At 44.0% G+C, this 13,347-nt stretch overlaps 1 protein-coding gene across 1 annotated transcript in view; it reads left to right on the top strand.

The window, feature by feature from the left end:
* Window positions 1-13,347, top strand: part of NALCN (sodium leak channel, non-selective) — a 297,953-nt gene that overhangs the window by 9,458 nt on the left and 275,148 nt on the right. The window contains exon 2 of the mRNA XM_040267414.1: window positions 11,545-11,691. Within this exon, the coding sequence (XP_040123348.1) occupies window positions 11,584-11,691 (108 nt within the window). The 5' untranslated portion in view covers window positions 11,545-11,583. The remainder of the gene's footprint in view (window positions 1-11,544; window positions 11,692-13,347) is intronic.

The following is a 13,347-nucleotide window of genomic DNA, read 5'->3' as shown; positions in this document are numbered from 1 at the left end:
GGAGACTCCCCATCTTTGTTCTCTGGAAAAGAGAAGATTTTATTCACAAAGCCCTCGAAAGTTCAGACTGAAAGGCATGCACAGCTGAATGTCATGGGGATAAAGGTCAGAAAGTGACCTTGGATAAGACACTTACCTTCTCTAAAGCTCAGTGTCATCTGTAAAATGGGAATAACAAAGATAGCTGCTTCACTGGGGTGTGGGGAGCAGTCGATGATATAATCCACTTCAAGCTCTTGGCTTCACACACAATGAATCATCAGCAAATTTCAGGTGTCATTTGTTTATGTTTAAAAACTGGTGATTTTCATATTTGACTTGTCTTCAATTACGATGAAATTCAGTTCAGTTCAGTTCAGTCGCTCAGTCATGTCAGACTCTTTGGGACCCCATGAACTGCAGCACGCCAGGCCTCCCTGTCCATCACCAACTCCCGGAGTCCATCCAAACCCATGTCCATTGAGTCAGTGATGCCATCCAACCATCTCATCCTCTGTCATCCCCTTCTTCTCCTGCCCTCGGTCTTTTCCAGCATCAGGGTCTTTTCCAATGAGTCAGCTCTTCGTATCGGGTGGCCAAAGTATTGGAGTTTCAGCTTCAACATCAGTCCTTCCAGTGAACACCCAGAACTGATCTCCTTTAGGATGGACTGGTTGGATCTCCTTGCAGTCCAAGTGACTCTCAAGAGTCTTCTCCAACACCACAGTTCAAAAGCATCAATTCTTTGGTACTCAGCTTTCTTCACAGTCCAACTCTCACATCCATACATGACCACTGGAAAAACCATAGCCTTGACTAGACGGACCTTTGTTGGCAAAGTAATGTCTCTGCTTTTTAATATGCTGTCTAGATTGGTCATAACTTTCCTTCCAAGGAATAAGCGTCTTTTAATTTCATGGCTGCACTCACCATCTGCAGTGATTTTGGAGCCCAGAAAAATAAAGTCAGCCACTGTTTCTACTGTTTCCCCATCTAGTTGCCATGAAGTGATGAAATTCATCATGGTTACAAAACCTTTGAGTTGTACAAAAGTTCTTTGAAGTTAAAAAGTAAGTCAAATTCTCTGCCCCTACTTCTGCTCTCCCAACAAAACAGACTCCCTGGGTTCTAGACTTGCTTCCAGTTCATGTAGATCTGGGCAAGACTTTTAATCTGTACAGTGGGTATAATACTAAAAACTACTTCGCAGAGGTATCATGAGCTTGGAATAGTGCCTGTCACAGAGCCAGCTTTCAATAAATGTTTGCTCTTATCTTTCAAGTGAAAAAAAAAAAAGAATGGGTAAAACTTAAGCTTGATTCTCTGCTAAAATTATGTACAGTAGTTTATAGACCACCTTCCTACCCTAAGAGTTGATAAAATGCATAAAATTATGAACAACTTCAAGAATGTGCTAATTTTATCACTGGAAGCCTCTTGGAATGTAATCTATTGCAAACTTCCAGACAGAGCAGAAGTCTTTTCTGCAAAATCTACGATATGTATGTAGTCATTGTCCCTGAGAATATCCAGAAAGAAGAAATATCCCATTTATTGGGATGGCCCAACACATTAGTATTGGAAACTTTTAGATTAAACAGTTTTCTGTTGTTGTTAATGAATAAGGAACACCCCTTGCTAGCTCTGGTAGCTTCTGTTTAGTCTGGGTTTTCCTTACTGGAGGAACAGAGAACGTTACAGAATAGAATTACATCCTTGACGGTACTATGAGTTTTGGATTTTTGGATAACAGAAGAATTTCTTTCACTAAATCTCTCCTTTCTGCTGTAAGACAGTCTCTGCAGAAAAACATACACTCTTTTACCTATATATCATAAGTCGGATCCATTTTCTACTCTTCACATTCTCAGCACATTCTGTTGAGAATTTATGAGACTGGAACTAACTCTAGGAAATGAAGAAATCTGTCATCTTTAGGAAGTGAAGACAGCTGTCTCTTTACTGCATGATATAAGATTATCAGGTAGGAGTTAGTAGATGTTTTTTTCCTCAGTTTTCTTTTTCACAATTTAGAGAAAAGGTAATAAAATCATAATATACTATTTCTAGGATTCATCTTCAAGGAAAAAGGCTGGATAAATGAATAATGACTTCAGAAACCTAAAAGTGACATTTAGATGAATTTGATGAGGACTGTGATGATTTCTTGCTGGAAAAATATATATATACATTTTTATAAATGTATGGCTGGAATAAGTATAAAATGAAGCATATAATACCAATGGATTCAATTTTAAGAGATGAAAATGTCTGTAGTATTTTCACAAGCAATACTCAATACCAAGAGGGTTTAGAAATAACCAGGCCATGTGATTAGAACACGTTGAAAGTTAGTTTTCTTTTTCTTACCTATTTTATAATGTACTTAATTTTTAATTTAATAGTTCTGTAAGTCACCTTGTCTTGGTTTATATCTTGGTGCAGCTCTGTCCCTAAGTTCCTTGATCTGTGAAATGGTTCTTGTAAGAACTGAATGTTATCGTATGTAACATGCACCAGGCCTAACACATAATCAAAGCCTTTAGAAAACAGCTTTGTTGGAGGGTGTCTGTTTCTACATTGTGGTCAGCATAACTGGGGAGGAAATAACTGATGAGCTCAGTACTTTACTATACAGATACTTTCAAAGCATTTCACCATCTTTTCATGGGTTTTTCAGAAGGTTTCTCTCTCTCTCTCTCTCTGTATTTGAGGACTGTTTTATTTTCTTCAAAGCATTTAGACTAGGGAGTATCTGTTCAGTTTTACATCTGATTCTATCTTTAATACTTTCCCATAAGCACCATTGGTTGTAAATATTGAGAGGCAGAGCGTCACTGAACAGGAAATCCCGGGGCTGCCAGCATCCAGCGAGGGGAAGGGCCATGTGCTGGGGTGTCAAGGCTGTAAAAGGAGGGTGCAGGGTATCCAGAAAGCACAGGACACTCATCATTGTTGCCCAGAGCTGAGCATCGAAATGATCTGGGCTTGAGGAATGAGGCGAGGAATTTCAGCCCTTGGAGATGGAGAGACAGGACACTCAGCTGAGCAGAGAGAGGTTCGGTCACCCAAGGCTCCAGGAAGGGTCAGTCGGTCCTAGGAAAGTATGATGCAGGAAAGAAGGACTTGTGACAGAGAACAGGACAGAAATAGTAGGGCTTTCCCCCTGATTTAAAATCATGCCATGACATGTATGACTGTGTATTCATTTGTTCTGAATGGACATGTCCTGTGCCTGGAAGGGGCTTCCCTTTTGGCGCAGATGGTGAAGAGTCTTACTGCAGTGCAGGAGACCCAGGTTCGAACCCTGGGTTGGGACGATCCCCTGGAGGAGGGAATGACAACCCACTCCAGTATTCTGGTCTGGAAAATCTCATAGATGGAGGAGCCTGGCAGGCTACAGTCCATGGGGTCGCCAAGATTTGGACATGACTGAACGACTTCACTTTCTTTCTTTCTTTCTTTCTTTCTTTCTGCCTGGGAGAAGATTAGGCCAGAGGAACAGTCTAACTTTAAGAAACCATGACGTTGGCAGCTCCAGCTTTAGAAATAAGCACCCCCATTGCTCTTCCCATTGTTATTCTGAGCTGAAGTATCCTGGAAGATTTCAGTATGCACACAATAGGCATATGGGAAAAGGCAGGAAACTCTTGTTCCAATATAGATACATAGAGTGGTTTGTTGTTTGGGGTTCTGCAGTCAAATTGCGGCCATTTTTTAAAAGAGGGAGAAATAGAAATATTGAAATAAGAATTGTTTGTAATGCCCAAATTAAAAAAAAATTAGTGACATCAAATCCAGTTGTTTCCCAAAGTACACAGTGATATCTTTCTTAACAAATTCAACATTGCTGCCTGGTCTAGGTGATGTTTATATCTGTTTACCTGGCAAGGCTCATTCATATAAAGTTGTAAATGAGCTTAGGAGACAAAGACAAGGAAGGGCGGATGTTTGAAAATGGTGTTTATTGACAGTTAATGTTTTCTGTGCCTACAAATTTATGGACAGAGAAAGATTTCATAGGATACTGCTAGATTAAAAAAAAAAAAAGCTGGTTACAAAACAGTGTTTAAACTCAAATCTTTAAAAATAAAATATGCAGGGAAAACATATGGAAAAGAAAATACTGAAGGAAACACACTCTGTATCCCACTGGAGAGTAAGCACTCCAGCTAAAAGAAGTTTCAGGAGGAGTGTGAACCTAGTTAGGTCTGGTAGCACAGATAACAGAGGTGCACACTGGCGATCAACTGCTCAGTAGGACGTGGTGTAGAGCTAACAATGAGACAGTGAAAGAGTGTTAGGTAGTTAGCATAGGACACAGGAGTCCAAAATGGTGGTGGCTAAAAGACCATGAAATTAAAAGACGCTTACTCCTTGGAAGAAAAGTTATGACCAACCTAGACAGTATATTCAAAAGCAGAGAAGTATTACTTTGCCGACTAAGGTCCCTCTAGTCAAGGCTATGGTTTTTCCTGTGGTCATGTATAGATGTGAGAGTTGGACCGTGAAGAAGGCTGAGTGCCGAAGAATTGATGCTTTTGAACTGTGGTGTTGGAGAAGACTCTTGAGAGTCCCTTGGACCGCAAGGAGATCCAACCAGTCCATTCTGAAGGAGATCAACCCTGGGATTTCTTTGGAAGGAATGATGCTAAAGCTGAAGCTCCAGTACTTTGGCCACCTCATGTGAAGAGTTGACTCATTGGAAAAGACTCATGCTGGGAGGGATTGGGGGCAGGAGGAGAAGGGGACGACAGAGGGTGAGATGGCTGGATGGCATCACGGACTCGATGGACGTGAGTCTGAGTGAACTCCGGGAGATGGTGATGGACAGGGAGGCCTGGCGTGCTGTGATTCATGGGGTCGCAGAGAGTCGGACACGACTGAGCGACTGAACTGAACTGAACTGAAAAGACAAGGTAGGGAAAACCCCGCGAAAATAGAACAAAGGAAGGTCAAAGGAAGGTCCGAGGACTGGATTGAGGACCTCAGGTAGAACAAACAGCACTCCTGGCTGGCCCAATTTGCATAGGGCAGGCCCAGTGGGGAGGAAAAAAACATGTAAAAAGAGGAGCCAGAGGGCCAGGGGTCTCTGTTCTCTTCACATCGTTGGGTCGGCATGCCCCCATGGCTCGAGGATGTATTTTCCTTCTATTTTCTAAATAAAACTGAGCTGTAACACGGAGCTGTATCACTGATCTGTCTAAGAGCTATAACACGGTCTATCCAAGAGCTGTGATGCGCCAAGGGCTTTAATGTCTGTCACTTCAAATTTTTGTTGAGATGAGACAGAACTGAGGAGATTACTCTCATCTGACAAGAGTAAGAAAACTCACTGGTGGAGGTTGTAGAATGAGTGTGTAGTGGTCTGAGGTGCCCCTTAAATTAATCAGGTCCCTACTTTTCAATGAAACATGTCTGCTATGTCAGGATCATGGGGCATTCAGGAATTCCAGGAGGAAAGAAACCAGGCATGTTTCGTGAGAGCTAAATCCATCTCGCCTAACACAATGGTTTGGATGATTGATTTTTTTTTTTTTAATGAATGCATTTATGCAAGAATGAATGAATGAAAAACTTCTGGTGGCAGTGAAGGCTGCTCTTCTGATGGCAAAGAAATGAGCTTGGGGAGAGAAGTCAGAGGGATACTACTGAAATTTTGTTTTTTGAATTTCCCTCTCGAACTGTGATGGCAATGAGATTAAACAACACAACAGAGTGTGTGCTCAGTTGTGTCCGACTCTTTGCAACCCCATGGACTGTAGCCCTCCAGGCTCCTCTGTTCATGGGATTCTCTAGACAAGAATACTGGAGTGAGTTGCCATTTCCTCCTCTAGGGGATCTTCCTGACCCGGGGATTGAACCCACACCTCTTGTGTCTCCTGCATTGGCAGGCAATTCTTTACCACTGTGCCGTCTGGGGAGCCCAGTGGGATTAAAGTCTACTGTTAAATGTGTGTGTATCATGAACAGACTGAGCAACTGAACTGAACTGAACTACTCCTTGGAAGGAAAGTTAATATATTCCAGCATATTGAAAACCAGAGATATTACTTTGCCAACAAAGGTCCATCTAGTTAAGGCTATGGTTTTTCCAGTAGTCATGTATGGATGTGAGAGTTGGACGGTGAAGAAAGCTGAGTGCCGAAGAATTGATGCTTTTGAACTGTGGTGTTGGAGAAGACTCTTGAGAGTTCCTTGGACTGCAAGGAGATCCAAACAGTCCAGTCTAAAGGAGATCAGTCCTAGGTATACTTTGGGAGGACTGATGCTAAAGCTGAAACTCCAGTACTTTGGCCACATCATGCGAAGAGTTGACTCATTGGAAAAGACCCTGATGCTGGGAGTGATTGAGGGCAGGAGGAGAAGGGGATGACAGAGATTGAGATGGGTGCATGGCATCAGCGACTTGATGGACATGATTTTGAGTGAACTCCCGGAGATGGTGATGGACAGGGAGGCCTGGTGTGCTGTGATTCGTGGGGTCGCAAAGAGTCGGACACGACTGAGCGACTGAACTTTGAACTTATCATGAACAGGACTGTAGCTAAATGATTCCACTCGAACTCGTAAAGGCCCCAGAGATTGAGCACACAAATAACCAGAAGACGAGCTGTTGATTTTGCTGTGTCACCAGTTGTAATGATGCCTGATGACCAGAGATAGATGAGTGACTGCTGTCTCCTTTGGGGGCTTTTTAGAATAAAAGAGATGTGGTAAGTCTGCTGGGGTGGTGTGTTTCTCTCCTCTGCACTTTTATTCCCAAACATCACATCTTCTCATTGTAACAGACGAATCACGTGTAGAGACAGAAACTCTTTGTGAGTTAAGTTAGGAAATCGGAATCACTGGTGGGGAATTGGCAGCAGACAACAGAGGACACAGCTGTGAAAAGGTGCTGAAGTAGTTGAGAACGGTTGGAGGATGGCGGGTCATCAGATGTTTGGCCAACTCAAGTGAAGCGTGTGGATATGAGCGTGAAAGAGGGACAAGCGAGAATCCCCGGGTCTCAGTGTCCTTGAAACATGAGGTTAAATGAGCTCCGGAAATGCCGTGTGGTTCCCTGCTCTATACCCAGCCCATGTCATGGTGCCTGGTGCCCTGGCGGATTCCTAGCATTTTCTGTATGAATGAATGAGTGGGAAACTAGAGGATGAGCAGAGCTTGTCTGGATTTACAGGAGAGACCATCTCAGTGATTCTGATAAAAGACAAAACAGGGACTTCCCTGGTGGTCCAATTGCTAAGACTCCGTGGTCCCAAAGTACAGGGACCTGGGTTCGATCCCTGGTCAGGGCACTAGAGCCCACATGTTGAAATTAAGAGTTCGTATGCCACAGCTAAAAGAGCCTGTGTGCCTCAACTAAGACTTGGTGCAGTCAAATAAATATTAAAAAAAAAATTAAAAAGAGACAGGCCATATTAGAAAGGGTGATGTCAGGAATTCCCTGGTAGTCCAGGGGTTTAAGACTCTGTGCTTTACTGCTGAGAGCCTGGATTTAATCCTTGGTTGGGGAACTAAGATCTTGCAAGCTGCATGACAGGGCCTGGAGAGAAAAAAGGGTGATATTTATGGCCATCCAGACCTGAGGCCCCATGGCCTGGAAGGGGCTCTAGTAACAAGGATCAGGGGAAAGGGACCTTGGACATATGTGGAGTGAGAAAGGAGGAAAGAAATCACCAGTGAGAATCTGTGGCATGACAGTCTGTGCACGTGTGAGGCCTGCCTGCAGGGACCAGAAACGTTCAGGGCAGGGTTGTTATGGTTCAGTTATGGTTCAGTTGCTGTCGCATCCAACTCTTTGCAACCCCATGAACTGCAGCACACCAGGCTTCCCTGTCCTTCTCTGTCTCCCAGAGGCTGCTCAGATTCATGTCCATTGAGTCGGTCATGCCATCCAACTATCTCATCCTCTGCCATCCCTTTCTCCTCCTGCCTTCAGTCTTTCCCAGCATCAGGGTCTTTTCCAATGAGTCAGTTCTTCACATCAGGTGGCCAAAGTATTGGAGCTTCAGATTCAGCATCAGTCCTTCAGTGTGTATTCAGGGTTGATTTCAGGGCAAGAGGATCTGGGAACAGGGAAGAAGAAGTAAAGTGGAAGGATGTCTGACCAGTAACCCCTGTCCTGTTGGTTTTCAAGTGATGATGGTGTTGGCATGGCTACAGTTGAGGGAGAAGCCACGTAGGTACCTGACTCATAACAGAAGCTGCTGGACACCAACAGATGGTGATGGAAACTGTGAGAACAGATGCTCATTTAAGTACAGAGGCCAGGCACATGGACAGCAGGTAAAGGACATGCTGGAAACCATAATTTGGAAGATTCAAAAGACTAATGCAAACCTAAGGGAGTTACAAGGAGAAGAAATGACCCACAGGGTTGCAAGTACCTCACAGCTAAAAAAAAAAAAAAAAATAAGAAGAATATATTTTATTTTGGTCCGGAGAGAGCTAGAATGATCTGAGGAAGGCATATGCCAGTAGAAGTAAAAATGTTGCTGTCACAGAATACAAAACTGGATTTTAACCATTTAAAAGAGAGCGATGAACCAAAGTGTTTTTTCTCTCTGAGTTGCCACTAGCTGTTTCCAAGGAAAAGATTCATCAATGAACATATTGTAAGTGTGCAGCCTCCGCCCACTATTGAGCTATTTGAATACCAACTGCTTTTGATAAAGTTACTGGAAATCATGCTTGTCAAACTTCCTGCACTGCCTTATGAAGGACACTTCTGTAAACAGAGACCAAAAATACACTGGGTTATAGATACATGAGAGTGATAAGGCTAAGATACACAGAAGCAATTTCCTATCAAAATAATAAGTGTACCTAGGATACTTAAATATTCCCGCTGGTCTTTATCAGGAGAATAATAGGCCTGCTGTCCTGAATTATATTGATTCAACATGAATGAATGTGTACGACAATATTTCTGTATGTAAAAGAAAATTATTGCCTCAACTTAATTTTGGATTCTTCACATTTGTAAATTGAGACATCCAGGAGACAGTGAAGGACAGGGAAGCCTGGCATGCTGCAGTCCCCTGGGTCGCAAAGAGTTGGACACAACTGAGTGATTGAACAACAGTGTTTGTAAATTGAACTTATTTTACTCCTTGATGATATTTTATGAGAAATAAGTTATGATTTCAGTGATTCAGGAGCTGGTTGTTGAGGGGTTTTTTCACTGCATGATTATTGATTAAAATTGTAGGGCGAGTGCAGAGACAAAGAGAGTGAGTTGGGTGGTCAGGCAAGAAAAGGGAAATTTATTAGAGGAAAATGAGAGGGTGACTGGCCCTTAAGGAGAACCAGCATCTTCCCTTTCTGACGGGGTCTTTCTTATACCCCGCCAGTGAAAAATTCTCTGAAGGGGTGGCTAATTTTTAGCCTGTAGCTGAGTCCTGTGGTCACATAGCCTAAGGTCTAGAATCTGGTGGCTTCATAGCTTTGAGAAGGTAGATGCCAGTGAGAAAACAGAATCTTGTTTGGGCAGTTTGGTCAGTCTCAAGGATCCCTGTGACTTTATTCTTTGTGAGGGCAACGTAATGAGCCATCTTAACAGTGAGCCCCCATGTAGACCCTAAGAAAAGTATTATGACTCTGGATGTAAATACATTTTGTTGTGCTTTAATGTATGTGTGGATTCCCTAGGATTTCTTGGGCGCTGTTTGATTTGGTGCCACTTTTGTATTTGTAAAGCAAGGGTGAAAGTGGTTTGATAACGACTGTCGTTCATCAATGGTGCATTGTTTTGGCGGCTCAAATATACCTCTCATGGAGATTTTTGAAAAGTAAGATTCTGGATGTCTACTTCACCACGATAACAAATCCTTAGTCAAAGTCTGTTTTGCTTCTGATGGGATATTGCTAAGACAAGGTACATAGAATTAACGTGTGAAGATGTCACATTTATACATCAAGTAACTTTCAGGCCTTAACTATGGCCAGATCAGAAGAGAAATAAATGGCCTTCCACCGGCCCAGTGGAAAGGTATTATGATACATTTTTTTCTTATATCATCTTGGAACAACACTGTAGAATCAGTCTTTGTTTCCTCCTTTGTGTTGTGTTATCTTTAAGGATTTCTAAAAGATTCGGTATCCAGGTTTTTGGTACATAGGAGACTGTCATTCAAGAAGCATCTGAAATTGAGGCCACCAAATGCCCCCTCCCCATAAATCAGAGAACAAGAATAATTTGAATATTCTGCATATATTTACATATCGATGTCAAGAGTCCCTAACTCCAATTATGTAAAATAAAATTAATTAGTGCAGCCTCCTGTAAAACCCATATTCAAATCCAATATTCAGGACAAGGCAGCCTGGAAACACCTACCACACCTTAAAGGCGATTAGCTTGATTTCTTCTGGGAATAGGAGGGTCAGGCAGATGCACCGAGCTTGGTGCATCAAGGGGAACAGATACAGAGGTAGATGTTTGAACACAGGGAATCAGATCCCAGGCAGTTGGTCCTGAGCTTCTGTGTTCTCTTTCCCAGTGAAAACTGCACGTATTTACACATACTGCAAACACTGTCTTGTTCTTCTCGGGTTCCCACGAGCATTGCGTGGCACTCACTCTCCTTGGCGAGGATTCTTTCTCCAGCCCCAGGGAGAGCAGAGAGTGTGCCAATGCATATTCCTGGTGATAAAACTGCTGCATTTCTCCTGACTAAGCATCCTCATGGGTGTGCACTGCCGGAAGGACCTTCACCCTCCCTTACCTGCCTTCAGAAGTTCTCCTAATTGTAGTTCAGCACCAACTTGGTCCATTACGAACACCTTAGACTACAGTTTAGAACTTCATTTAAACCTCAGATTTGCTTGGATGGGCTGGGTTGCTGCCTCAAGACTGGACTTTCTCATGCTTGCATAAAAAAGACAAGAGGTGGGACTTTCCTGATGGTCCAGTGGTAAAAATTCTGTCTTCCAATGTAGGAGATGTGGGTTTGATCCCTGGTTGGGGAACTAAGATTCCACATGTGTGTGGGTGAGTGTGTGCTCAGTCATGTCCGACTCTTTGCGACTCCAGGTAGCCCGCTGGGCTCCTCTGCCATGGAATTTTCCAGGCAAGAATACTGGAGTGGGTTGCCATTTCCTCCTTCGATGGATCTTCCTGACTCAGGGATTGAACCCAGGTCTCCTGCATTGAAGGCAGATTCTTTACATGCTGAGCCACCAGGGAAGCCCCTTTAACCTTTCTAGTTGCATGTATTTATTATATACAGTAAATGGAACTTGAGTGTAATTAACAAACTTGCCAGGTAGCGCTAGTGGTAAAGAATCCACCTGTCAATGCAAGAGACATAAGAGACATGGGTTTGATCCCTGGGTCAGGAAGATCCCTTGGAGTAGGGCATGGAAACCCACTCCATTATTCTTGCCTGGAGAATCCCATAGGAAGAGAAGCCTGGTGGGCTGCAGTCCATGGGTTTGCAAAGAGTCAGACATGACTGAGCAACTTAGCACGCATATATGCAGGCTTGCATGGGGACATCGTTTTTGTGATCAGGGTAAGGATGGTTTGGGGACTAACTCACTCTGTCTTTCTTCTCTCAGACTGTGGTTTTGAACTTGCTTCCCAGAGCTAACTTCAGCATGCTCAAACGGAAGCAGAGCTCCAGGGTGGAGGCCCAGCCGGTTACCGACTTTGGTCCCGATGAATCTCTGTCGGACAACGCAGACATCCTCTGGATTAACAAGCCAGTAAGTTTCTTTTTTAAAAAAGAATAGAGAGGCACATGCTGATATGAAGCCGCTTTGATTCATTTAATTCAGAAGCTCCTGTCCCTGTGATTTGAAACGTCTGAGCGGCAGTAGAATGTGGGTGAGTCTTGGAGTCTGGGAGATGAAAACGATTCCGATGACACAATGAGATGCCATGTGAGTTACTCACAGAGGAGGCATTAGAGGTGGCTCCACGGCCTGCCCTCTGTGCATGTCCTCCTCGGAGTCACAGAATGTGGAGTTAATGCCACTTCTCCGGCTGACCTGAAGCTGGAGACCGAGATGAGGGATCTCTTCACTTATCCTCACCATGCAGGAGTCCGAGAAGATAATCAGATGTTAGGAATTAAAGGTCTCCTTCTGAGTTGCAAGTAAAGGTTAATGAGATAGTGGGTAGTGTCTGTGAAGAATTTGTCACCTTCTCTGTCTAATTAAGCTGATGAGAATTTGAGGCGAAGCCCAGCTACATGTAGTGTCATTGTACATAAGGAGACAGTCTAGCAGCCAGAGCTGCGGCTGAAGGCATCGTTGCAGGACTGGGAAGCTCAGCTTTCAACAGCAGTCCTGTTGTTCCATCACTCAGTCATGTCTGACTCTTTGCGACCCCATGGACTGCAGCACACCAGGCTTCCCTTCGCCATCTCCCGGAGTTTGCTCAAACTCATGTCTGTCGAGTCGGTGATGCCATCCAACCATCTCATCCTCTGTCGTCCCCTTCTGCCCTCAGTCTTTCCAGCATCAGGGTCTTTTCCAGTGAGTCAGATCTTCACATCAGGTGGCCAAAGCACTGGAGCTTCAGCTTCAGCATCAGTCCCTCCAGTGAATATTCAGGGTTGATTTCCTTTAGGACCGACTGGTTTGATCTCCCGCACAGGATCCACTCTCTTATCAAACTCAACAGCAGGAGCTGAAATCAGGAAATGAACTGCCACTCTGGCGCTGCTTGTCTTTCCCTTGACCTTGACCGTAATAAAGAGGATCAGCCTTGGTCCCCTCTGTCCTCTCCCTTATCTGTTCTCCAGACCGCTTCTCAGCTGCTCACATTTCTTTCCACATTTCTGTGTCTGTTCACATCACCCTCTGCTTAACAATCATTGAAACATCCCTATTACCTACATTGACAGTTTTAAACAGTAGTGTGTATCATACGCAAGGCCCTTTATTCTGTGGCTGTAACTTGTGCAGCAGCTGCCTTTCCTGCATCTACACTGTCCACTAATCGGCGGCTTCCTGCACCTCCGAGGTGTCCAGCCAGTCTGCATTGTTTCCTTTGCCCTGAGATGCTTCCCCAGTGACGGGCTACCAGGTGGCTCAGTGGTGAAAAATTCACCTGCAGTGCAAGACTCCCAGGAGACACAGGTTTGATCCCTGGGTTGGGAAGTTCCCCTGGAGGAGGGCATGGCAACCCACTCCAGTGTTCTTGCCTGGAGAATCCCATGGACAGAGGAGCCTGGCAGGCTATAGTCCATAGAGTTGTAAAGAGTCGGATACAACTGAAGCGATTTAGCACTCACACACAGACGAGTCCAGTCCTCCTTACCCATGTCACCCCTGCCCCCATCTATTCTGGAAGTCTCCTGCTTTGACCCTCCCCCACCATCAATGGAATGAACCTCTTCTCTTTCCACTTATCCT

Source organism: Oryx dammah, unplaced genomic scaffold, assembly GCF_014754425.2.
Source record: "Oryx dammah isolate SB20612 unplaced genomic scaffold, SCBI_Odam_1.1 HiC_scaffold_24, whole genome shotgun sequence".
Taxonomy (NCBI): domain Eukaryota; kingdom Metazoa; phylum Chordata; class Mammalia; order Artiodactyla; family Bovidae; genus Oryx; species Oryx dammah.
Note: the sequence above shows the minus strand (reverse complement) of the source record. Positions and strands in the feature narration are given on the sequence as shown.